Here is a 27377-nt window from a genome sequence, read left to right as displayed (position 1 = left end):
TTAGTCCAAACTTTCTCAATGAGATTCCTACAGAGGTTCCCATGATCCCTATTACTAAGTTCTGTGGGTTGGAGTGAAATGCGTTGGGGACGTGGTCTGGTTTGGTTGAAGTCCAGGCTGACCTTGCCACTTCATTCATTGCAGTAAGACACCATAGATGTGCGACTTCCAGGGGTTACTGTTCCTTTTGTATTCCTCCAGAGGTTGCTAGGTAGGTAACCTTTTTAGCTATGAGTAATTTCTGCCTTTCAGATAAGTAATCACTGAAGCCAGTTTTTATTTTAGAGATCTGTAAGGAGGTATTCTTTCCACTGGCCACCAAGGTAAGGAGTAGTCTTCCCACTGACCATCATGCTAATGAACCATGAGATGTAGATAAGATAATTATTAGCAGGGGTTCCAGGACCTATGACTCTAAAATATTTTAATGGTTCCTCTATGGTAAAAAAAAAGGTACAGAAAATATGGGTTAGTCTAAGAATACAATCAAAAGTGTGGGCATTGTTCAAGTGGGCATTGTTCATTGTTCAATCGAGAGCTAGCTTTCACTATAACAAAAAATTGGATATGATTGCTACAGAGAGCCTTCACTTTCTATTACTTCAGTTTTTCTATCTGTGCTATGCCTTTGCATAACTTACAGTAAAACTTTGGTTTCAGAGATGAGCAACATTTTTAAATGCAGTTTGGCTTGATGAACAAGGAATGTTTTGTTATACCAGTAGCGTCACGTCACAACTGAGTATAAAAGAGAAGAGAGGCGCCTCTAAGTGTAGCAATATGGTTGCATTTAAAGCGGTTGTATACCCATTCTTATGACTTTTCTCGAAATTAATAACAACAGGCTATGCTATTTATTGCGCTTTGTTATTCTGCTCTTACCGGCCTCCTTTCCGAGTAATCTTTGTTTTTCTTTTAAATGACGTCACTAGAGGTTGACCGATATGGGTTTTTCTCTGGCCGATGCCGATATTTAGAAATTGTGATGGCCGATATATGATGCTGATTTGTTTTGGGCCAATATGTTAGGTCAATTTTTTTTCCCTTATTATAAAATCTAACAGTTGGATACTTTTCACACTGGGGGGTGTTTCAGGCGCTTTTGGGCTAAAAATAGCTCCTGTAAAGTGCCTGCAAAACAGCTCCCCTGCAGTCTCAGTGTAGAAGCCCGAGTGCTTTCACACTGAGGCGATGCAATGGCAGGACGTTAAAAAATAGTCCTGCTAGCAGCATCTTTGGATCGGTGTATACCGCTCCTCCACCACTCCTGCCCATTGAAATTAATGGGCACCACTGCTGAAGCACCTGCAATGCGATTCGGCAGTGGCGCTTCGTGGGCGCATTTAACCCCTTCCTCAGCCGCTAGCTGCGTTATAAGCTCCCCACTAGCAGCCGAATAGCGCTGCTAAAATAACGGTAAAGCGCAGCTAAAACTAGAAGCATTTTACCGTCAACGCCTGCCCGCTCCAAATAAATAAATAAACATTTATTAAAACAAACCTTTCAATCAGTTCACTTGTATGTATAATTTAGATAAAAAATAAAAGCGATATCTTAAATATTAAATACACAAAAACAGGTAATCAAAACTTTTGGACAAAAAAAAAAAAATGGGCTAACTTTACTGTTTTTTAGTTTTTTTTTATTCATTAGTCTATTTTTTTCCCAAAAAATTGCGTTTGTAGGACGTAAGACGCGCAAATACCGTGTGACATAAAATATTGCAACAGCCGCTTTTTTATTCCCTAGGGTCTCTGCTAAAATTTATATATATCATTTGCGGGTGTTCTAAGTGATTTTCTAGCAGAAAGTACAGGATTTTTACTTGTAAGCAACAAGTGTCAGAAAAGATTTAGTCTTTAAATGGTTAAACTGAGAACTCTACACATGAAGTTCAGTTCATTGATAAGTAGAAACATTGTATCTTTTTGGTCTTTTCTTGGCAGACCCAGAGAGGAGAAACAAGTCGCTCCATGGAAGACTTCAGGCAACTTGCATTAACTTCTATTACATAAGTCATTGCATATCGCCCTGAAGTTATAATCAGCCTTTTTTTATTAGCACAATCGGCCGATGCCGGTTAATTTAAAAAAAGCCAAATATCGGCCGATATATTAGTTGACTTCTAGACGTCACCCGGGCATGCGCCGTTAGCCCTAATTTTCCGTCAAGCTTATGCTCTATGCCGGGGCTGCGTCAATTCCCACTGTTGTCATCAGCCCTAAGATCCTGCAAGACTTCTTCCTACTCCTTTCTCATTGAGGCTTGAACAAGGCGAATAGTGCGCATGCGCGAGATTACGGCCAGGGAAACATACTGAGGGCGAAAATAAGGTACTGCACAAATGCGGAAGACCTCAGTTGTGATGGCGGTGGCTAAGGACAAGTAGGAGCGTTTGGCAATCTCTTTAATTGGAAAAGTAAGAACGACTTTGAAGCATACTATTAGTGGGCGTTGAATGAAAAACAAGTTGTTTGTTTGATATTATTATTATTATTCAGGATTTATATAGCGCCAACAGTTTGCGCAACGCTTTACAATATGAGGGCAGACGGTACACTTACAATACAAATCAATACAGGAGGGATCAGAGGGCCCTGCTCGTTAGAGCTTACAATCTATATAATGCTTAAATGTAGTAGCAATGACAGTGTTTACTACCGCTTTAATGAAGGTACAACATTTAGCAACTCACATGGTTGATGATTAAAACAGACACATCTAAGTGTCCAGGCATCTGGGGTAAAGCTGTCCACATCCCATTCCAAAACATCCTCCACACTGCCATCGACATCATCCCTTCCATGCTGCGCTCCACATGCACTTCCAGCTTCGCTTTTAGGGTAGTCTTCCTGGTCACGATTGCAGACTTGACAGCGATGAGAGCCGGCGGTGCAGAGGACGGTCTATGTGGACAGCTTTACCCCGGATGCCTGTATACCTAGATGTACCTGTTTTAATCATCAACAACGTGAGTTGCTTAATGTACCTTCATTAAATGTATTGCTACACTTAGAGGCGCCTCTCCCTCTCTTCTCTTTTATACTCTGTAGCTCCTGCTGGATTTTGCGTCTAATTCCCTTTTGGAGGCTTCTATTTGTGGATGGACATGTTATGGTTACACAGCCTATCACATTGCTATAATCTTTTTATATAGACTATAAGCTTAAAGATCTACGAATAAATGGTTATGGAACGAATCGTATGAGTTTCCATTATTTCTTATGGGGAAATGCATTGATATACTAGCGATTTGGATTACAAGTATGTTTCCGTAACAAATTATGCTCTCAATCCAAGGTTTTACTGTATATGAAATATAAATGCACACAATGAATGATTCTTAAATGGTTAATTTTCCATGTACTAATAATCCAGCTTTATTTGGGGCAAGTTGCATTTCACTGGCTTTGTCGTTTTGCCAGTACTGGTTCTCAGAGAGTTAAAAAAATAAACTCAGCCTTGTTTGGCCATGTAGATAAGCAACAAATCAATTTTTATGTGGCTGTTTTCCTTTGGTTTAATGTCCAGATCCCTAATGAACCCGCTTACTCCCGATGCAAGTTTATTTACAAGCCTGTAAAAGAGAAGAGAAAAAAAAGCGACTTGCACTTTATTTCACAGCGTGATATCATCTCAGGGCGTAAATAACAGCACGGAACAAAGGCATTGAGTACAAGCCACAAAGTGGGTTGCACTGGATGGCGATGCTTGTGTGAGCAAATAAAGCCGCCACAACTACGGTAAACAGGAACAATATAGAGCAGGGCAGAGTTCCCAAATAGGTAGTGATTTGGATTTTAACACAGTCCTTGCTCTGCCTATGTACAGTGTAGTTATTTTTTGCTGATTTTATAGTGTTATCCTCAGGGTGCAGTACTTTATACCTCGCAGCAAGGTGGCTTGTCACTCTAGCCTTACATCACTGGGTTCCTGGTTTTAGGTCTACCCAGGGACACTATCTGTATTGGAATTATGTGTTCTCCTTGCCTAGGCAAATATAATCGGAGAACAATTTTTGTGAAGTGTTGGCCTTTGCATTCTGTTTTTGCGCTGCATTTCCATTTGCTTCCACCAGGTGTCAGCACACAAAATCATTTTGAAAATTCTTATGTACCCAACTAGATGAAATCATGGGGTGATGGGTTCCTGCATTAGTTTGGGACTCAAAGGGGCGTTCCGGCCGTGTTTTTTTTTGTTTTTTTTTACAAACCCTGTAGCTGCTGACTTTTAATAAGGACACTTACATGTCCAGTGAGCCCGCGATGTTGCTCCCCCTTGAGGCCGATCCATCTTAACAAAGGGAAACAGGCAATGGAGCCTTGTGGCTTCACTACCCGTTTACTACTGCGCATGCACGGCTTGGGCAGTGCTTTATGAATGGCCCCATTTTTTTCTGGGACACACACATGTCCCAGTAGGAAACGGGGCCGCTTGCCGAAGAGGAGGAAGCGCCGCGGGATAGGAAGAGGCAGATTAGGAAAACTGCCTAGCAACAGGGGTTTCTGGCAAGTTAAAATTTTAATTTTTTTTTTAAGAATATTAATGCTATTTTTTATTTTAGGGTGGCCCTCCACTTTAAAACTAAAAGCACAGACTCTGTAGTTGAATCTAATTTGTGCATGATACTTATATCAGTCAGCCCCATTAGTCACCAGTTATTAAAATCTTCCTAAAATTAGCTGACAAAATTATATTGGTAACAAAGAAGAACTTTACTCTCTCAATCAACATAAACTATTTTAATCCTATGCTGCTGATCAGGAAATGGATATAGAAAATAGATAGGAAGGTGTTTTACATTTACTTTTATTTTATTTCTTAACTTTTTTTGCTGGTTTCGGGCCTAGGCCAAAATTATGTCTTACATCCCAGGGGTCTGCATGGGCATTTTTTCTTTTATCTGAAGTAGGGAAGGATGGGGATTTCCCACCTAGGCACACTCCCTTGTCTTCAAACCTGAGCTAAGGGCAGATGGATTCCATTAAGCAAGTGCTACATGAATTGTCTGCCCTTACTCAAGATGGCCCCAGCTAGAAATGTTAGGGCCATCTTGAGTATGGGCAGACGATTCATATGGCATTTACTTCCTGGAATCCTGAAATGTTAAAGTGATTTCTCAAGAAATTAAAGCATGGAGACACGGATAGATGGGCAAGTTTTCTTTGAATATTAAAAATGAATTTTTAGTTTTTGGTGCTCAGATACAGTTAGGTCCTGTTTTAAATTCTGGTAAATAGCACAAGCAACAATCAGAGACATGTAAACTCACACAGCATATTTATTACTGAGATTTTAGTTTCATCTCACATTCTGCAATACTTCCAGTGCTATTCCTTACCTGATGTAACATTATTATTATTATTTTTTTTTTACACAGGGCCATGTGGGTACGACTGCCACCAAGAAAATTGATGTTTATCTCTCAATGCAAACCAGCCAAGACAAGCATTTACCTATGACTGTAGTCACGATTGCCAATGCCAAGGTTCATGACCTCATCGGACTTATCTGCTGGCAGTATACAACGGACGGACGGGAACCAAAACTAAAGTAACAAAATATTTTATTATTAACTTTGTTTTTTGTTTTGTTTTTTGTGTGCCTGTTGGCATTTGTCTGCTCTGTTAGTCATCCCTCATTTTTATGTATGGCCCCTTTCACATAGGCTGATCCATCCTGGATTTGGCAGGCAGGATCGGATAGCGGCGGATGTCAGCAGACATGTCACCGCTGACATCCGCCGCTCTATAGGGGAGATGGGAGCGTCCAATCGGGTCATCCTGAAAAATAGACAGGTGGACCTGATCGTACCCTCCAGTCTTCCCTATGAAGTGGCAGATGGCAGCGTTGACATGTCCGCTGACATCCGCCGCTATCGGATCCTATCTGCCAAATACAGATGGATGGTGGTCCTATTTTCCATCCATCTTGCTAATCGGTTAGGAAGGGATGAAAATGGACATGCTGTCTGTTTTCACCTGATTTCCCCATAGAGAAGAGCAGGACTGGGTCCGTCTCCACTCTGCACCATGAGCGAACATGGACTGGTCATCCACCTGCTCAGCGGTGATCAGCAGAGCAGGCGGAATCCATCAGGCGGAGACGCCCGTGTGAAAGGGGCCTATTGCTTTTGGATGTCCCAGTCATTTACAGCTGTGCCTGTGTCCTGTATTCAAGAAAAAACTATTTTGGATTTATCTGTAAAATCCTTTTCATGGAGTACAGTACTGGATATAGCACCCTTGTTTCTTCGGTTAACCCTTTATTGCTTACTAAAAAAAACAAAACCTAAGAATTGCTGTGAAGTAGGATGACTTTCATGGGGTTTCTAACAGTTCTGTTTGCCAGTGTTTGTATGGATTGTATGAATAGGTCAAAAATCCTTTTATGCTGGAGCAGTGTTGTGATGAAATGAGCTAAACAAATCCTTGTCCTTGTACAACCCAAAAGGGGTTTCCAGGTAGTCTTATACAAGTTTGTTATGATGAGGGGGTGATCACCAATTCATGTTAATCAGCATAATTTCACAACATATGTGGTTCCAACTTTCTTGAAAATAATCACCACTGCACTTTGTGAAACAAATTTAATAAAAACGTATTATTTTGCATGCTTATAACTAAGCAGGGTACTGAAATACAAAGTAAAAGCTGTCCCATGGTGGAACTTTTTAACGTTGACAATGACTTCTGTAGTGCTGACTGCGTGAGAAGGTAATGCCCATTAATTAGTCCACCCAGGTCACCAAAGAATTTGAGAAAATTGATACTGACAAATATATCGGTTTTAATTCCACGTTAGCAATCCATTCTGTAGAAATGTACAGCCCCCGCTAATATTAATGTGTCATTATTACTTGCCGGATCTAATAATAAATATCTCTTAAGCATGACAAGTTAGTATAGATCAGCCAGAAGGGGCAAACGCACCCAGCCGCCTCAGAAGCAAAAGGTTTTGGGAATTAATTGAGGGAATTTCAAATCAGGTTGCAAGCAAAATAACTCAGTGCCACATTCAATCAATAGCCAGAGTAAATCAGCTACTTTTAATTCCCGAAAATGATCCATATAGATCAAGCAAGCAATTAAACAATTAGCATGCACTTTGAGATTAATTAATTTCCACATCAATCATGCAGTTAAAACTTGGAATTCTAAAAGGGGGAGATGGGAGGCTGCTGTGGGTAGAGGTCCCTGCTTATGCGCTGTGCATGCCACAACCGTGAGTGATTACAGTTGTGCTTGTTATTGGTTTGGATTTGAAATACCTGGTAAACAAAAGGTGTAATTTAAAGTATGTTCTCATTATTGCATATTTAGGCATGGAAGACTGCTGGAATTTGAAAGATCCTGATAATACTGTAGAGATCTAGCGTCAATTCTTTTGGTATATCAGTGTTTAAATAGCATCAATGAGGCTAATTCATGCAACCCAGAATTTTTGCCTGTTGTTTCTCATTGGAGTTTACACTTTGTAGAAACATTATTGGACATGGGATAAAGTTTTCTGGAACCAATGAGTTATACTGCAACCTTCAGGAGAATTAGACACTGGCAAAGCAAAACTATAATGACAGCCCAGAATTTCCCCTGCCACTCCCAGTGTGCCTTCATTCTTTGCCGGTGTTCTTAAAAAAAAGACATCTTCTCTCTGTTCTGAGAGAGGCAAATCCTTTTACTTTTTTTTTTTTCAGCCCAATTTGCTGCTTCTATCAAGGTTTTTCAGTTGCTGTAGAGTCACTGGGGCTTCTGTGTGCAGCTTCCAGATTGGTCAGTTCTGGATTTGCCTTGGGGAATAATGCCCAGATCCCGCCAGGAAGGAGATACTGGATTGGCCGGAGTGTCACTTTGTGGGCACTGGATCCTGCATTTGACACTCACCTAGGCACATGGTGTAATGTGTCCAGTTAGCACCAGAGGACTTGAAGGCCGAGGTCTGGTGAAACTCAGTCTCTGAAGAACCCTAGATATGCCAGCCAGATGGGTGAAGATTGCTGTATATGATTTTGAGCTGCCCGCATTTACCTTGCCTGCTAAAACCTTTCCTGTACCCCTTGCTGTTAAAGCTTGTTTTATACTGGGATTGACTTGAACCTGAAAAGGTCTTCCCACCTCACAAGTATTTTGCTCATCTGTATCCTATTGAAGACAGTTTTCTAAAAATGAGGTGTCCCTTTTTGTGGACTCAGCCATGTTCTCTCTCAACAAGACTTTTAACTGTCCCTTTTGAGGATATCTCAGTGTTCAGGAACCCCATGTATAAACATTTTGAACCCCTTTCGGATGCTTTGTTCACCCTTGCAGGCCCTGTCGTGCAGCTTGCTGTTGCAGTCAAACTTTGTCCGTCTGGTCCAAGACCAACTTTTAAGATCCTGGTTTTATACTTGCATATCCTTCTGTCATCCCAACATCTGGAGCTCCCATGGCTCTGCACTATTCTTTAGCTGGGCTAGAGAAATACAATATGCCAAATTTCCATAATGGGCCTTATTTTGGATATGTGGAGAACCCTTAAATCTGCGGAACTTCATTGGAAGAAGCATCTCAATGTCTTTTACAGGGTAACAGCTCTTCGATTAATCTCTAAGCAGCTTTATCAAGGAAATCATGGGGGAGAAGAATATAATTTGCCCCAGAAAAAGAATGCAAACTCTCTGGCTGTCAAAGCCCTTGCTCTTGAAAGTAGATAGAGCTATTTTTATTGCTTCAGTATTCAAGCCTGAAATCCAGTTCTGTTGTAATCCCTGCATCCCCAAAATCCACAGACTGATAACAAGCCTTGCTTACAATGAGTGGCCCCATTATATTTAAAAGTGGGGGGATGTCTTTGGGCCTTTGCAGCCGCCTGGTCCCAAAACATTTCAGATGCTTGGGTTCAGAACGTTGTTCAGGGGGGTTGCAAACTATATCTTCAGCCCCTGCCTCCACTGTGCTTCATGTTGTGAAACTTGCCTGCACATCCACAGAAAATGGTGGACCTTCAAGCTGCTCTGGCGCAGCTCCTCTTCCAAGGGGTGATAACCGTGATGCCAGAGTGAGAGAGGTTTTAAGATTTTCTCCCAACTTGTTTGCTGAATATAGGCATCTGCCCTATACTGAGCTAAAGATTCTCAACAGATTTTATAGGGTTCGAAATTCTGTATAGAATCGACCTGCTCAGTCAATCCTTCTCTCTAGGAGAATGTCTGGCCTCTGTGGATATTAGGATGAGTATTCTGTCTTCTCAGCATATTCTAAGTCCCAGGAAATCGGCACTAAAACTGCAATCAAATTGCTTGGAATAACTGTTTGGTCCTAGATATGGTGCTGTTTTATTCCTTTTACAGGAATAGCTCCAGACTCTCCACTCTCCTGCTAGGACTCTACAGTTCAGTAACCAACCAACTGTTTTTTCCATGAGGGTTATAGGCTTGATGCTGGCCTCCTTTGGGGCAGTCCTATATGCCCAATTTCATTCAAGGCTATTGCAACTCAACTTTCTGACAGCATAGGACAGGAAGACTCTGGGTCACTGAAGTTGTCCGACCCCCCAAAACTAGTGTTTGTCTTGGGTTGGCAAATAATGGGATCAAGGGATCCTCTGGCCTTCACGATAGATGCCCTGGCGACTCTAAAATCACTTCAGTCTGACTACAATAGATTGTGTCGTGACTACAATAGATTTTTCTCACTCCTTCTTGTGACTGGCTGACAGGAAGTGGAAATCTCTCTAGTGGGACACAGATGGCAGAAAAAAAATAATGGTTCGTAACCCTTCATTGCTCTCTCCAAAATAAAATAAAAATGCCTTTAGTTCTACTTTTGAAGTGATAGTTTTTAAGCACTTTCATGAGCTGTTTTAATCCGTTACTGAGTATGCAGTTTTTTTTTAAATCTTTTTTCATCCTTGCCTATTTTCCAGTTTAAGCTTGTGCCATGACCATTGCCCCAGGATTCCAGTTTCAGAGTAGCTCCTTTTCTAAAAGCATCATATGGAGCCACCCTTACATGCAGAGACAAGAGTTCGGTCTCCCTACACTGTATGCATCAGTAGGAACACACAGCCCCTTAACCTGGGATGGCAAGGCACTTGCATGCTCTCCCCCCCCCCCCCCCCCCTCTCTTCTTCAAATAAACAGACTGACTTGAGACTGCACTGTCCACTGTTAAAGAGGTAGTAAACACTGCTTGGACACTTGTACCTACAGGAAATAGCTTCAAAACATGTACTGTTTAGGAGATATTCTGTGTTTCTGAAGGGATGGCATATTCATGCTGTCCCTTCAAGTGGTTGTAAACTCTTACAGACTATATTTCGCTACAGGTAAGCCTATAATAAGGCTTACCTGTAGCTACCCAGGATATCTCCTAAGCCTTCATGGTTTAGGAGATATTTCCTGTGTTTGCATGTGCCGACATCATCGGCACATGCGCACTGACACAAACTGAAGCAATGGCACGTATGTGCCGTTGCTTCGGTGTGCTGTTACTGCTTGCATGCGCGGGAGTGACGTCATCGGCAAATTACAGCTCCGGAGCCACTATACCTGTAAGTAACCCCCGGGAGTGATATCGCCAGCCGGTGTTGTGTATGGGCACCACATCGAGGGCTTTGATCTCAGGTGAGTATTATTATTATTATACAGGCTTTATAGAGGGCGCCAATAGTTTGTGCAGCGTTTAACAAAACAAAGGCAGACATTACAGTTACATAACAATTTGGTACAAGAGGAATCAGAGGGCCCTGCTTGTTAGAGCTTACAATCTAAAAAGGAAGGGTCAATTGGTACAAAAGATAATAGTTGTGGGTTATGAGCTGATGGAGGAAGTAAAACAGCTTTAGTTAGAAGCAGAATAGACTTCTTTAAGGAGAATGGTATTCAGGGATCGTCTAAGGATGGATAGATTAGGGGACAGACAGACAGATTGGGTTAGGGAATTCCAGAGGATGGGAGAAGCTCTGGAGAAATCCTGGAGGCGAGCATTGGAGGAGGTGACAAGGGAGCTAGAGAGCAGGAGATCTTGGGAGGACCGAAGAGAGCGGCTTGGTCGGTATTTTGGGACTAGGTTAGTGATGTAGCTGGGGGGCAGAGTTATGGCTCGCTTTGTAAATTATTGTTAGTACTTTGAATTGTATTCATTGGGTGAGTGGAAGCAAGTGGAGGGATTGGCAGAGAGGGGTGGACGACACTGAATGGTTGGTAAGGTGGATGAGTCTTGCAGCGACATTCATTATGGACTGAAAGGGGGATAGTCTATTTAAAGGTAATCCAATGAGGGAGTTGCAGTAGTCGAGGCAAGAGATAACCAGGGAGTGAATTAGAAGCTTGGTGGTATCGGTTAAAAAGGGGCATATTATGGAAATGTTGCAGAGGCTAAGGCGGCATTATTTGGACAGGGATTTTATGTGGGCCTGAAAGGACAGTTCAGAGTCTAAGGATACCCGTAGCACCCTGGCATGTTGGGACGGGCTGATAGATGTGCCATTTATCTTGACAGAGAAGTCAGGGGAAGGGGGACGTAGGGGAAGGAAATATTAAGAGCTCAGTTTTTGATAGATTCAGTTTGAGGAAGTGGTTTCATATCCAGACTGAAATGTCTGTTGGTAATTCAGTGATGCGTGAGGAGATTGATGGGGTGAGCTGGGGGGAAGAGAGATAGATTTGGGTGTCATCGGCATATAAGTGGTAGTAGAAGCCATGGGAGGCTATCAATTTGACAAGGGGGTGGTCATCTGTATCAAAGACAGCGGAAAGGTCCAAGAGTAAGAGTATGAAATAATGACCGTTGATTTTGGCTGTTGGTAAATCGTTTGTGAGTTTTAGGAGGGTAGTTTCTTTGGAGTGCTGTAGGTGAAATCCTGACTGAAGGGGATCAAGAAGGTTATTCTCAATGAGGTGGTCGCTCAGTCAGTTGTAGACTAAACGTTCAAGGAGTTTGGAGGCAAAAGGGAGTAAAGGGATGGATCTTAGGTTGTTAAGATTGGTGGGGTCCTAGTGAGGCCTTTTTTTGGTATGGGAGTGACTAGCGCATGTTTTAGAGGGTTGGGGAAGACGCCAGTAGAGAGTGAGAGGTTGAAGATATGGGTTAAGGAGTGTAGTATAGAGCCAGATGGTGACCATTTTTGAGGCTTCTTGTATTGTTTGCCAGGGTTATAGTGGTTGGTACGAGGCCTGATTCTGTGTGTAGTGAGGGGAGCGAAGGTATCCAGGGTGGATGACGGTGAACTGTTGTAGACAGAAGTGGCCAAGGACAAAGATGAGATTTTGTCGTACAGACAATCTGTAGCAGAAAAAAAGAAGAGACGGGTTAAGATCTCTGCGGGTTATAGATTAGTAGTTGGAAGGCAGGGAGGAGGCAGACAAGGAGAGAGTGAAACTAATAAGGTTGTGAGAGGAAAAGGAATATTGGAGAGGTTGTGCGGAGTGCATAAGTAGTAGAATTTGAGGTCAAGGCAGTTGGCAACAGAGTGAGTTGAAGCACTTGTCCATTGTTTTAGGTCAAAAGAGGAGGTTAGGCTCAGCAGCTTAGAAGTAGTGGGAGTGTTAAGATTAGCAGGGATATTGAAGTCACCAAGAATGATAGTTGGAATTTCAGAAGAGAGAACGCCTTTGTCTTGCAAATCCTTGAATCCGGAGGAAGCGCAGAGGGAACATGCGAGTCCCCTCAGAGGCGGCAGCTTAGTTGTAAGGTAAGTATTTCATAATGTGCGATTGTCATACAGGTTTTTGTTTGTTTTTCTTTTCTTTTAGCAGTTTACTACTGCTTTAAAGTCCTGTGACTAATTATTCTGGTTTTCATATATATATATATATATATATATATATATATTTAGGGATGGAGGCGTATCACTCATAGTATTACAGACCACATCTATTTTTCTCTCATTTTAGGGTAAGTCTTTCATAATTTGCTAGTATTCAATGCATACTAGTACATTATGATATTACCTTGCAGGAAGAATTACATTTTTTTTTTCTTAACACCTTTCTGCCTGGGCCAATAGCAAATTGACAGCTGAGCAGCGATTCAGTTCTGACATCCTGTCAGGATGCACCGATCGCGCAGCCGCACAGCTGCACGATCTTTTACCGGCCACGTCCACAGGACATGGTCAATGACCGATCCGAGGGCCTTCTTGCTGCCGGTACCATGTGATCACTGTGATGTAAACAGCAGGTCACATGATAGTTCAAAAAACAATTGATGGCTCCCATTAGGGTTGTTCAGATAGCGATACTAGTATCAGTACCGATACCAAGCATTTGCCCGAGTACTTCTACTCTGGCAAATGCTCCGATGCTTCACCTGATACCTGGACAGTCAGGGTGATCGGTGCGGAGGGGGAGTTACAAGCACCGATCACCCTGTATAGATTGTAATTGCCCCCGAAGCCGCACCTATCACCGTTGACTGTCCCTGTATCATCCTCCAGTCCCCCTCTGTTTTGCTGTCCCCCTCCATGCTGCTGTCCCCCTCTGTTCTTCTCCGTGTCACCCTCCGTATACCCCTCGGTTCTCCTCTTTGTCCCTCTCCATTCTCCTGTTCCCCTCCGTTGTCCTCCGTGTCCCCCTCCGTTCTGCTGTCCCCCTCCTTCTCCTCCGTGTCCCCCTCCATTCTGCTGTCCGCCTGCGTTCTCCTCCTCTGACCCCTCGATCTTTCAGGATGGAGAGCGGTGGTAAGGGTAAATCTGGCTTCTTTTTCCAAATGAACAGTCAGTCATAATTGACTCTGTCCATTCACATAACTGAAACCCCACAACCTGTGTTTACAATGCTTCAGTTTATGAATGGAGAGGAGCCTCTGTCTCCTCTCCATTAATTTTCAGTGCAGCTAAGGCTGCAGAGAAGGGGACTGGGAAACATCTGTCCTCAGTCCATTTTCCTGTCTCAAAGGGGAGATGTCAGGGGTCTGTTAAGACCCCTGATATCTTACCAAAGCCCCCCAACAGGGCTAATAATAATAATAAAAAATAAAAAAATAAAGAATTGCAATAAATAATAAAAATAAATTAATTGTAAAAAATAATGAAAAAAAAGCATTAAAAAATGAATTGTAAAAAATAAAAATTGTAAAAACAAAAAACTACTGACACTGTCATGTGACATTTAAAATAAAAAAGTATCGGTAATCGGTATCGGTCGAGTATTTCAAAAAAGGTACTTGTACTCAGTGTTAAAAAAAAAAAAAAAAAAAAAAGTACAACCCTAGCTTCCATTCACGCCATCTATTCAATACAACGGTGTTGCTAGCTGTGACTGGTCAGTGTGATCACATGGTACAGACAGGGCCACACACAGCCCATCTGTACCACGTGAATAGCTCTGGCCAATCACAGCTATTCAAACAAACAAAACTGACTGAATGAATCAGTTTCATTCAGTAAAATGCTTGCTTATGGCAATGAAATGCATTACTATATGCAAACATTGTGTGTGTAAAAAAACAAAAAACAAAACAAAAAAACGACTTACTATGGTAACATTATACTGTTCTGGTCACAGTGTGTTTAAAAACAAAATCCTAAAAAACAAAAAACAAAAAAAAGTAATTATTCAACTTTTTTTTTTTTTTTTTTTAGTACTGTCACCAGGAAGTGTCCCTGATTACCGCCTCACCAGTTATAGGCGATTTTTTTTTATTTATTTTTTCCTTCCTTTGAAGAAAACAAATCTGACAAAAGAATGTCAACTTCAAAAAACTTACCATGCCTCTTACTAAATACCTTTGACAGTCTGCTTTCCAAAAATCGTGATTTGGAGGGGTTTTTATACTGTCCTGGCATTTTCGGGCCTCAAGAAATTAGATAGGCCATCAGTACGAAGGAAAACTATTTTTTTTTTTCTGAATTTGCTTTTATCCTTTATTTAGCAAAAAAATTAAATGGTGATGGTGATTAAATACCAACAAAAGAAAGCTCTATTTGTGTGAACAAAATTCTTAAAATGTAGTTTGGGTACAGTGTTGCCACGCAATTGTGATTCAAAGTATGACAGTGCTGAAAGCTGAAAATTGGCCTGGGCAGGAAGGGGGTAATAGTGCCCTGTATTGAAGTGGTTTAAGTTTACTGCTTTAATTTTTTCCTGTGAAGGCCAGAAGTTCAGGGAAGCAGCACCTAGACATCAGGAGCCAGCAGCAATTAAATGTTTTGAACTTTTTTTATTATTATTTATTTTGTTTTATTTACACTGTCCCTTTTAATTTTTTATTTTTGATCAGTTTTATTGCTTTCACAAGGAATGTAAGCATCCCTTGTGACAGTAATAGGCAGTGACAGGTAATCTTTATGGAGGTATCGGGGGTCTATTCTATAAGACTCCAAATCCCTCCTTTGCACTTAAAAGCATTCAAAATACCAAATTTGTCTGTGTTGAATACTATAATTTCTTTATCGAACATCACGGGACACAGAGCACCATAGTAATCACTATGTGGTTATATAGGCACCTTCAGGTGATGGACACTGGTATATCCAATACAGGAAGTTCACTCCCCATATAACCCCTCCTCCTACCAGAAGTACCTCAGTTTTTTTGCCAGTGTCTAATGAGTTGGTCACGAGTGAAGATGTGCTCTGAAGTGCTCCATTGGAGGGATCCTTGCTGGATTTAAACAGCCTCCATAGACCGGATCCATCCAAAGTGCCACTGAGACCAAGGTGGATGGGACCCGGGCCTCGTATACGAAGCAGGGCTGGACCCTGGCACCCAGAGCTTTTTGGTCATGCCTACATTACCTATAGTTTTTTCTGGCGGGGTGCTAATACAGATCCAAGGGAGTGGAACCCCGATAAAAAGGGACCCGGTCCTTGAAGGTTTGCTAACGCAGCCTGCCGTGATGGGTGAAGTTTGGATCTGTCAGTTACAGCAGTATCTTGCGGCGAGGATAAGATAAGGGAAGAAGCCTAGGAACTGTAAAAAGTCCACCTATGTTTTTTTTCTTCCATGAATAAAATTGTGTCGTGCCTTAAAGTCTCCACTAGAGGGAGTAAATGCACATACCTTGGTACTTTGCTTCTCAGTCAGCTCAGTGTCCAGCTAAAGCAGCATGTGGGGATTCTTAATCTTGAACAAAGTTTGCAGCATGTTCTGGGAGGTACAGAGAGGGGTGCGGTGGCGGCTTCCCTGTGTTAGATTTATTCCCCACATCGCCATAAAACTATGCTTTATTACTCCGCATCCTCCCCTTGTCCTCCCCTCCTACTAGTCTTTACTGGCAGACCCAAATGCCATCTGTCCATGCGCGGACTGCTGTTAATTTGAAATAAGAGGGGGGGGTGGGTTAGTGGCAAGGGGGCATGGCGCAATGCTGTCTGCAGGGTGTAGCATCCACGAGGAGCACACGGCGCAGGCATGGGGGTTCCGAGCAGAGCTTGCACCTGAGGCAATTAAAACGGATGCTTCTCATTAACAGAAGATCTCTATCAGGTCGAGTGGAGAGATGGAGGTCTGACAAACAGGACACAGGAGCGCTGGGGCACGTAAGGGATGCAGTTCAGGAAATACATTTTTACTCAGCACTTAGCTGAACTTTATAGCGGCATTGTATTGCTAGTCTATCAGCAAATAGTGCATTTACTTAGTGCCTCTGCTTTATGTGCTTAGCACTATGGCTTCCAAAAAAGACACCAAAAAAGGTGCCAAAAATTCCACCTCCAGGCACTGGGAACTCCAGTGGTGCCTCCACACGGTCATCCTCCCCTGAAATACCAGATATGGCAAGCCAGGGTGAGTCATTGGAACCAATTGGTGATGCAGCTGCTTGTCAGATCTCAGTCCCTGTATAAGTGACTGAAGATGCATTTTCCTCCGCCCTGCAGGGCCTGGAAGGAACATTAGCGGCTTTAATCGCATCCCCATCCAAAAGGATAGGAAGCATGTTAGACCCCCCCTCCCCCACCTCAGACCCTTTACCAAGGTGACAATGGGTAGAGGATGAGGTGTTACCCTCAGGCGATCAGGAGGAAAGACAAACTGATTATACCTCTGCGTAGGAGACAACGGTGGATGAACCTTTTTTCAGCCTTGCAATCTGAGAATTTACTGGTACAATCTCTTATGGAGATGGTTCATTCCACTTTCGAGCTACCCCTAATGGAGTCAGCTGAAAGTTCTGTTTCTTCTTTAGGTTCCTTAACCACTTTCAGACCGGACCATTTTGCTGGTAAATGACCAGAGGTCTTTTTACACTTTGGCACTGCGCTGCTTTAACTGGTAATTGCGCGGTCATGCAATGTTGTACCCAAACGAAATTTGCGTCCTTTTCTTCCCACAAATAGAGCTTTCTTTTAAAGGTATTTGACTGACTCTGCGATTTTTATTTTTTGCGATATAAACGTAAAAAGACCGCAAATTTTGAAAAAAAATGATATTTTCTACTTTTTGTTATTAGAAAAATCCAATAAACTCAATTTTAGTCATACATTTAGGCCAAAATGTATTCAGCCACATGTCTTTGGTAAAAAAAAAGTCAATAACTGTATATTTATTGGTTTGCGCAAAAGTTGTCACATCTACAAACTAAGGTACGTTTTCTGGAATTTACGCAGCTTTTAGTTTACGACTGCCTATCTCATTTCTTGAGGTGCTAAAATGGCAGGGCAGTACAAAACCCCCCCAAATGACCCCATTTTGGAAAGTAGACCCCCTAAGGAAATTGATAAGTGGCATGTTGAGCCCATTGAATATTTTATTTTTTTGCCTCAAGCGATTGAATAATGACAAAAAAATATATATATTTTTTTTTTTTTACACAAAGTTGTCATTAAATGATATATTGCTCACACATGCTATGGGCATATGTGAAATGACACCCCAAAATTCTGCTGCTTCTCCTGAGTACGGGGATACCACATATGTGGTACTTTTTAGGAGCCTAGCCGCGTACGGGGCCCCGAAAACCAAGCACCGCCTTCAGGCTTTCTAAGGGCGTAAATTTTTGATTTCACTTCTCACTACCTATTACAGTTTTGAAGGCCATAAAATGCCAAGATGGCACAAAACCCCCACAAATGACCCCATTTTAGAAAGTAGACACCCCAAGCTATTTGCTGAGAGGCATGTTGAGTCCATGGAATATTTTATATTTTGCCACAAGTTGCGGGAATATTACAAACTTTTTTTTTTTTTTTTTTTTTACACAAAGTTGTCACTAAATGATATATTGCTCACACATGCTATGGGCATATGTGAAATGACACCCCAAAATAAATTCTGCTGCTTCTCCTGAGTATGGGGATACCACATATGTGGGACTTTTTGGGAGCCTAGCCGCGTACGGGGCCCCGAAAACCAAGCACCGCCTTCAGGCTTTCTAAGGGCGTTACAGTTTTGAAGGCCATAAAATGCCAAGATGGCACAAACCCCCCCCCCAAATGACCCCATTTTGGAAAGTAGACACCCCTAAATTTACGGGTACACTAGTGAGACTAGGTAATAAATGGCGGGTGCCCTGAAACTATAAAAAAATAACTAACCAACCAGCGTCACCTGTAACAGTTATATGGTGATCACTGGTGAAAGGGTTAACTAGGGGGCAATCAGGGGGCTTTATGCGGTAGTATATGGGGGTCCCTGGCGCTATAAAAAGCTGCGGCGAACCTAAATACCTACCTGCCTAACTAGAGTCACCTGTGACACTAATACAGCGATCAGAAAAAACGATTGCTTATTAGGCTGGGTTCACACTGGAGCGATGCGGGAACACCACGAATCCGCGGCGGGTTCCCGCATCGCATGCCTCCCGGCGGCAGTTCACACTGCCCTATGCGAACTGCTGGGAGTGTCAGTGAAATGTTAATGACACCCCCAGATCAGTTCGCATATCGCAGTGCGATCTGCAAACTCGGATCGCATGGTGTGAACACCCATGCGATCCGATTCTGCTGCGGACCAAAAAAAGGGTCCCGTGCAAATTTGCGGCGGGTGCGGCGAATGGCTGAACTCGAATCGCAGAGATCGGATGTGATTTGCACTGCAGTGCGGTGCGAATCACATCCGTTCTCATAAACCGCTGCAATGTGAACCCAGCCTTAGTGACACTGGCGACGGGGGGTGATCACGGGGTTAAACCTTTATTGGGGGGGTTAGGGGGGTACATTAGAACTAAAGGGGGCTAACCCTAACTGCCCTAACAGTTATTACAGTCACAAATGACACCAATGCAAAAAAAATGCATTGGTGTCACTGTGACTGGGGGGGGCAGGGGTAATTGGGGGGGTGATCGGGGGGTAAAGGGGGGGTGTGAGTGTGAAGTGCCGTGTTGGTGCAACTCACCGATCCTCTCTCCTCGGTGCCGGAACGAAAAATACCGACACGGAGGAGAGATTACATCACTTCCTCTCCTGTGTTTACATTACAGGAGAGGAAGTGATGTCACGAAGGATTTCCATTCGTCGGGAGCGATCGCGAGGGGGTGGCCATGAATGAATGGCCGCCCCCTCATCCCGGATCGCTCCCGAACGAATACCGACCGCCGCAGGCACCGGGGGGGGGGGGCCCGATCGGGCCCCCCACCCGCGGGCAGGCAGGGACGTACAGGTACGCCCATATGCCTGCCCGTGCCATTCTGTCGACGTACATCGTCGTGCGGCGGTCGGCAAGTGGTTAAAACCTTCACAGCCTTTGCATGCGTTTCCTGTCCACGCATTACTAGAACAGCTTATTTATGCTGAATGGGTTCACCTGGATAAGCATTTTCTTCCTCCAAAGAGATTCACAGCACTCTATCCCATGGAGGAGAAATTCACCAAAAAATGGAATGTACCAGCAGTTGACACTGCGCTTTCCAGTGTGAATAAAAGTCTAACTTGTCCAGTAGACAATGCACAAATGCTTAAGGTTACTCAGCCTGCAGTCGGTGCAATAGGCATCTGTCAGTCCCTAAAGGACCAGTTTAGACAGGCCCTTAAGGAGGTTCCTGCACAACAAGCCGGGGATTTGGCCAAACTACCAAAAGCTTTATGTTTTGCCATCGACACCATGAAAGATTCTATTCAGCAGGTGTCCCGCCTTGCGCTTGTGCTAGTACACATGCGTAGGATCCTGGGGTTAAAAAATTGGTCAGCCGAAGCACCATGCAAAAGGCTCCTGACTGGTTTTCCTTTTCATGGGGATCGCCTATTTGGGAATGATTTGGACAAATACATCCAAATGATTTCTAGTGCAAAAAGTACTCTTTTGCCAGTCAAAAGAAAGTATAAACACCCTTCATTTAAAGCAGACTCTTTCTCCTGTGCCAGAGGCATCTGCCTCTAGGCAGTGGCAACGGCCTCCACCGCCAGACTCTAAAGAAAAGCCTGAGGGTTAGGCCCAGGCACAAAAGAAGTCCTGGGTAGCGGAAACATGTAAAGCAGAGTTCTAAAGCCTCATTATGAAGGGGCCCCCCCCCTCGCCAGAGTGGGGGGAAGACTTCTGCAATACTCAGAAATATGGCAAGAGGAAATTCGGGACAGATGGGTCATCTCCACGGTGTCTCTAGGGTACAAACTAGAATTTCGGGAGTTTCCGCTGTTTCGTTTTCTGAGGTCAAAGTTCCAAAAGATCCAATGAAAAGGCAATCTCTGTTTCGGGCACTAGACCGATTACTGACTCAGGGGGTGATCATACAAATCCCCACAGGAGAGCAAGGTTTAGGGTTTTATTCAAACCTCTTTACAGTACCAAAACCTAATGGAGATGTCAGACGTTTTCTAGATTTAAAAAATCGAAATCAGTTCCTGAAGATCTGCTCCTTTCATGGAGTCGATCAGGTCAGTGGTTTCTATCCTACAAGGAGGAGAACTTGTGGCATCTATCGACATCAGGGATGCATATCTGCATGTCCCTATATTTTCCGCTCACCAAAGGTGGGCTAGGTTAAGAACACAGGGCATAACAGTCTTGGCATACCTAGACGATCTATTGCTAATAGACCAGTCGGTGGCTCATTTGGAGAAGAGCGTGCGCTTTGCAACCAGTTACCTGGGAAGTCTAGGTTGGATTCTCAACCTAGAGAAGTCTCCCTTAAAACAGCTAAAAAGGCTGGAGTACTTGGGTCTTATCATAGACCCAGCTCAGAAAAAGGTGTTGTTGCCTCTGGCAAAGATCAACTTCATAAGAGAGCTGGTGCAGAAGGTCAGGTCGGAAGGAGATCCCTCCATTCGCCTTTGCATGAGGTTGTTAGGAAAGATGGTGGCTTCATTCAAAGCGGTTCCCTATGTCCAGTTCCATTCGAGAAAGTTGCAAAACAGTATCCTATCTGCTTGGTACAAAACGATTCAAGCTTTAGACTTGCCAATGCGGCTGTCCCTGAGGGTGTCCCAAAAGCCTCAGTTGGTGGTTGCTAACCCAGAATATGCTGAAAGGAAAATCCTTCAGAGCAGTTATGTATATATATATATATTTGAGCGTTTTAGGCTGGGGAGCGGTGCTAGAAAAGTTAACTGTCCACAGACAGTGGTCAAGGGCAGAAATTACCTTGCCCATCAACATCCTAGAGATCTGGGCAGCAGGTCTGGCTCTAAAAACCTGGACATTCAGGTTACAGGGTTGTCCTGTCAGGATCTAATCCGACAATACCACAGCTGTGGCTTACATCAATCACCAAAGGGGGCGCCAGGAGTCTCGCAGCATAGAGGCAGGTCAACCATATCCTAACTTGGGCAGAAAGGAACGTTCTGTGCCTATCGGCAGTTTTCATTCTGGGGGTAGAAAATTGGTAGGCGGACTTCTTGAGCTGCCAGCAGTTGCTCCCGGCGGGAATGGTCTCTTCACCCTGGCACTTTTCGGGTTTGCCAGAAATAGGGGACTCCGGACTTAGATCTTCTGGTGTGTAGGTTTAACACAAAGTTGGTCAACTTTCTATCCAGGATGAGGGATCCACTCGCATGTGGAACAAATGCATCAGTGACCCCGTGGGATCAATTTTCACTGATGTATGCATTTCCCCCTATTCAGTTGCTGCCACAACTTATTTCCAGGATCAAGAAGAAAGAAAGACGGTAATTCCAGTAGCCCCAGCATGGCCCAGAAGGTCCTTGTATGCACAAATCATAAAGATGGTGGTGGAGGATCCATGGTCCATTCCATTACAAACTCTAAATTTAATGGCTTGGCTATTGAAACCCACATTCTGAAGAAACGTGGGCTTTCCGGGTCAGTTATCTCTACCATCATCAATGCAAGGAAGCCAGCTTCCAGAACTATATGTTATAGAGTCTGGAGGGCTTATGTTTCCTGGTGTGAATCCAAGGGTTGGCACCCTCGGAGGTATATCATAGGCAGAATTATTGCCTTTCTACAATTAGGGATAGCGATAAAATTGGCCTTGAGTACTATTAAGGGCCAAGTCTCAGCTTTATCAATCTATTTCAAAGACCGCTTGAGTCACATTCTTTAGTCCAGAGTTTTTATGCAAGGGGTGATGCGGCTTAATCTGCCAGTTAGATCACCTTTGAACCCTTGGGACTTGAACTTAGTTTTGTCAGCATTACGAAAACAGCCATTTGAACTGATACAGCATATTCCTTTAGTCCTTCTGACAAGGAAGAGTGTTCTTGGTTGCTATATACTAATTTCTTCTAAACAGCCATACTTGATTATTCACGAGGACAGAGTGGTATTGCGCCCTCGTCCAGGTTTTCAACTGAACCAAGATATTTTCCTGCCATTGTTTTTTCCAAAACCATGTTTCAGGTAAGAGAAGTCACTACATTGTCTTGATGTGGTGAGAGCGGTCAAAGTCTATTTAAAGATGACTGCTCAGATACAGAGGACTGATGTCTTATTTGGTGTCTCAAGAAAGGACAAGCAGCTTTGAAATCCACTGTCGCTAAGTGGATTTGGCAAGTTATAATTCAGACTTATGATTTAAGGGATAAAATTCCACCTTTTCAAGTCAAAGCACACTCTACCAGAGCGGTTAGTGCTTCTTGGGCAGTGCGTCACCAGACCTTCATGGCTCAGATCTGTAAGGCTGCAACTTGGTCTTCAGTACATGCATTTACTAAGTTTTATCAGGTGGATGTAAGAAGGAATGAGGATATTGCCTTTGGGCACAGTGTGCTATTAGGCATCAGTATAGGTCCTCAAGTCTGGTTGTGCCCTACGGGTTGTCTCTCCCTCCTCTCAAATAGCATTGCTTTGGGACATCCCACATAGTGATTACTATGGTGCTCTGTGTCCTGTGATGTACGATTAAAGAAAATATGATTTTTATAACAGCTTACCTGTAAAATCCTTTTCTTGGAGTATATCATGGGACACAGAGGTCCCTCCCCTCTTTCTGGGATTTAGGTATATAATGGTTTGCTACAAAAACTGAGGCATTCCTGGTAGGAGGAGGGATTATATAGGGAGTGAACTTCCTGTAGGTGCCTATATACCTACCCACATAGTGATTACTATGCTGCTCTGTGTGCCATGATATACTCCAAGAAAAGGATTTTACAGGTAAGCTGTTATAAAAATCCAATTTTTTTTTTAAATCTGGTGCCTTTAAGTCTTTAGTAAACTGGAAGTGATGTCATGACATCACTTCTGGGTTACTGGATCCGAGACGCAATCAAAGCCGATTCTGGCTCCGTTCAGGTCTCTGGCCAGCTGGCGGAAGTGCTGTGCGGTGGGATAGCCCGAGTGAGCCACAGAACGCTGCTTGTAATTAGAGATGCCCCAAAATTTGGGCCGAAAATGAAGTTTTTCGTCATCCAATAAGAGAAAATTGTGGTGATTAATGGCACCAAAGACACGTGATTTTGCAGGGATTTTACCGCAAATTCGCATAGACTATTCCGTGATTTTACCACACATTTGCGCCAATTTTACTACCATTTTCCTTTGCTTATGGTGTGTTTTTCATAGTTCATGTGGCTCAAAAACCGCATCAAAAATGTATCGTGATGCGTTAATGACGTGTTCTTGCTGCATTTTCAATGCATATGAACAGGGAGGTGCGTTTTTTTTTTTAGCTGACCAAAAATGCACCAAGCAGGATTTTTAACTTGACAATGGAGGCCCTGTGCATACATAGAATTTAAAGGGATACATTTTTCTTGCGCTAAAGGTGCCAATAATGGCGGACAATAAATTCATATTACTTTAAATTGATGATATTAATTAAAAAGTCGAATATAATACAATTCTATATAAAAATATAATTATTTTTTAAAAACTGTAATTTTCAGTTTTGGTTTTCGGCCAAGTGCATCTTGCAGTTTTAGTTTCGGCACCAAAATCTCCATTTGGTGCACCTCTACTTGTAATAACAACCGAGCGACTGATTAGCTGCATCGGTTGTTGTTACAAGAAAGCCAACCACCCGCTCTAAGGCTGGATTCACACCTATGCATTTTTAGTGCTTTTTGCATTTGCACTACAGAAAGTGTTCCATAGGAAACCATGTTATATGGACTGCAGTGCAAATCTGCAAAAAGCACTAAAACTGCATAGGTGTGAAAAAAAAAACTGTATTAGGGTGATGCGTGCGGCTGCAGACATCACCCTGGTACAACCTGTTGAAGCTGAAGGCTGCATGCTACGTTAGCGCTAAGGACTTAAGACTGAATAGCAATACGATTAATACATTATCTGTGATATGAGAGCTAAAAACCTTTGGCAATACTTCTACTCTTTCAAGTACCGTTTTTCTTCAGTCACCTTTGCTGCTTGGCATTGCACTTCAAACAGTTTTTATTACAGTAGAAGTTCTGCTAGCATCCCGACAAGCGGCTGTGCTTGTAAGCCTTGCCAGCCGGTGTTTTCTGAGGCTAGCTCTCTGCAGAGATTACGGAGCACATTGTTTCTGTAGCATGTATGATTGAGATGCTGAGCACAGCATATATCATTTTAATGAAACCTTTTGAACCTCTCTCTTTTATTTGGATGAAGCATTTCCATGGAATGTTTAGCAGCGGATGTTTCCCCCGACACTCTGCATCACTGAGTTATGGCTCTGTCTCTTCAGCGCAGCTGATTTTATCCACATTATGATCATGTCCCCATTGTCTCTCACAAGCACGCAAAGAGAGTTTGAACTGCTGCTTTTATGGCCACTTGTGGCTGGCGCCTCGGGCACTCTCTGGCCCGTCCTTATGTTTGACTGGGCATATAGCAGCAAGTCCTGCATTTCCAGCAGTGAGCTGATCTTGGGCAAATGCTGAGTTTTAAATAGCAGCATCTACTGCTCTACCCTTCAAATGTGATTTTATTTTATTTTTTAAATGAAAACAGAAGGAAGCAATTTGAAAGTGTAACACATAGACGTATTTACAGGACCGGGTCCAGGTTTATTATTACGGGTACTTGTATAGCGCTGTATATTTTTGCAGCATTTTACTTGTACACTCACTGGCCACTTTATTACATATACCTTGCTAGTATCGGGTTGAACCCCCTTTTGCCTTCAGAACTCCCTTAACCACTTCCCATCTGGGCCAATTCTGGAACTTCGCTCCTACATGTATAAATTTAGGGAATAAAATGGTGTTCATTGCAACATTTTATGTCACATGGTATTTGCGCAGCAATTTTTCAAACACATAAAAAAAAAAAAAAAAAGTTTTATGAGTTAAAAAAAAAAAAAAAAAACACTAAAGTTAATCCAATTTTTTTGTATAATGTGAAAGATATTACTCCGAATAAATAAATACCTAACAGGTCATGCTTGAAAATTGTGCACACTCGTGCAATGGCGCCAAGCTTCGGTACCTAAAAAATCTCCATAGGCAACGCTATTTTTACAAGTTACCTGTTTAAAGTTACAAAGGAGGCGCTTTAAACTTTTATTTTTTTGTTTCGTTTATTTTCATTTTTTTTATTTTTGCACTTTTCCTTAAAATTTTTTTTGTTTTTTAATCAGTTTTATTCCTATTACAAGGATTGTAAACTTCCCCTGTAATAGGAATAGTGCATGACAGATACTCTTTATGGAGATATCTGGGATCAATAAGACCTCAGATATCTCCTCCAGCCTGAGTTAAAAAAAAAATGCAGGGCATTGGTTACATGTTATGATGTCACACCCGGGCCTCCGAGAGTCATAGAGATGACCAGGGACCATCTGTTCCTCAGATATCTCTATGATCAACTTCCAGTGCCAGTGGATTCCTTCTCTGGCTTGCCAATCACGTGAGTGAGCTGGTAGAAGCATGGGAGGGCAGCAGGAGGTGGGGGGCGTCCCTTTCCGCCACCTGTAAGAACAATCAAGCGGCTTAACTGCCGCTATGATTGTTCTTATGGTGCAGAAAATCGGCTAAAAAAAAGATACCGGGTTAATGCTTGCGGGTGCAGGCATCAACTTGGTGAGGATGTCCATGTAGCCCCCCCTTTTACTTACCTGAACATGACCTTTCCAGCAACAAGAACGAGCCCAGCAGCTCCAGCCACTGTTTTGGGTCCTGATTGGATAGATTGATAGCAGCAGTAGCCATTGGCTCCCACTGCTGTCAATCAAGGCCAGTGACATGGGAGCCGGGGGCGGGGCCGAACCCTGTCTGTGTCAATTCACGCAGGAGCAGGGCTCGGAAGTGCGCCCGCGCAAGTGTCCCCTTGGAATGCAGGTCTCCGAGGGGACACTCGATGTGGGAAGGAACCAGGAGCGCTGCTGGGGGACCCAAGAAGAGGAGGAGCGGGGCAACTTTATGCAAAACCCTAGCACATAGGAGGTAAGTATGACAGTTTGTTGTTAAAAAAACAAACAAAAAAACAAAACAAAACCTTTAAATTCACTTTAACCTCAGAAATGTTTCTTCACAGTAAAAGCTGTGAGAATGGGAAATAGACACTTTCAAGAACTAGTTCTGACCAGTTCATTAGATTGTTTTTAAAAAAAAAAGAGCTGGATGTGTTTCCAAATGCACAAAATGTAACTAGGTGTTAACAATTATAGGTAATATCAACAGAGATTTCTGATGAAGGGAATATAGTAGTAAAAATGTCTCAACCACAGGTTTTTCCCACCTCTCAATTGCTAGTGTGAATGGGCACTTATGCAACTGAGAATAGAGGGCATGTGATCATTAACCACTTGCGGATCGCAATACATAGATATACGTTGTGGTTTGCAAGTGGGTTACCAGGGCTATGGTTGTTGGCTATCAGCCACAACCCCAGATTTTTTTTTTTCAGCTGGCGACTGGCTTTCTCATAAATGTGGTCCGAGCGGCACATTAGCCACTGGGTAGCTTTCCGAAGTCACATCCTGTGTAGGGCAGAACTTTTTGACACCAGACCTCTCCAGAAAGAGGACCTGTCATTTCTATTACAAGAGAAGTTCACATTCCTTCTAATAGGAAGAAAAGTGATAAAAATAAATAAATATTAATAGGATAGTGTAAAAAATAAGAAATAACATTTTTTTAAGCGCCCCCATCCCTCTGTGCTCATGCACAGCAGCGAACGCATACGCAAGTCGCACACGCAT

The 27377-nt window shown here is 42.9% G+C and overlaps 1 protein-coding gene across 1 annotated transcript in view; it reads left to right on the top strand.

Annotated features, from left to right (window-relative positions):
* Positions 1-27377, top strand: part of MAPKAP1 (MAPK associated protein 1) — a 341504-nt gene that overhangs the window by 97240 nt on the left and 216887 nt on the right. Inside the window, exon 5 of the mRNA XM_077478999.1 lies at positions 5381-5553. Within this exon, the coding sequence (XP_077335125.1) occupies positions 5381-5553 (173 nt within the window). The remainder of the gene's footprint in view (positions 1-5380; positions 5554-27377) is intronic.

Source organism: Lithobates pipiens, unplaced genomic scaffold (genome assembly GCF_037356315.1).
Source record: "Lithobates pipiens isolate NorthernLeopardFrog02 unplaced genomic scaffold, aLitPip1_a1.2 Scaffold_1, whole genome shotgun sequence".
NCBI lineage: Eukaryota > Metazoa > Chordata > Amphibia > Anura > Ranidae > Lithobates > Lithobates pipiens.
The sequence above is the reverse complement of the archived record's forward strand: the minus strand, read 5'-3'. Positions and strand labels throughout refer to the sequence as shown.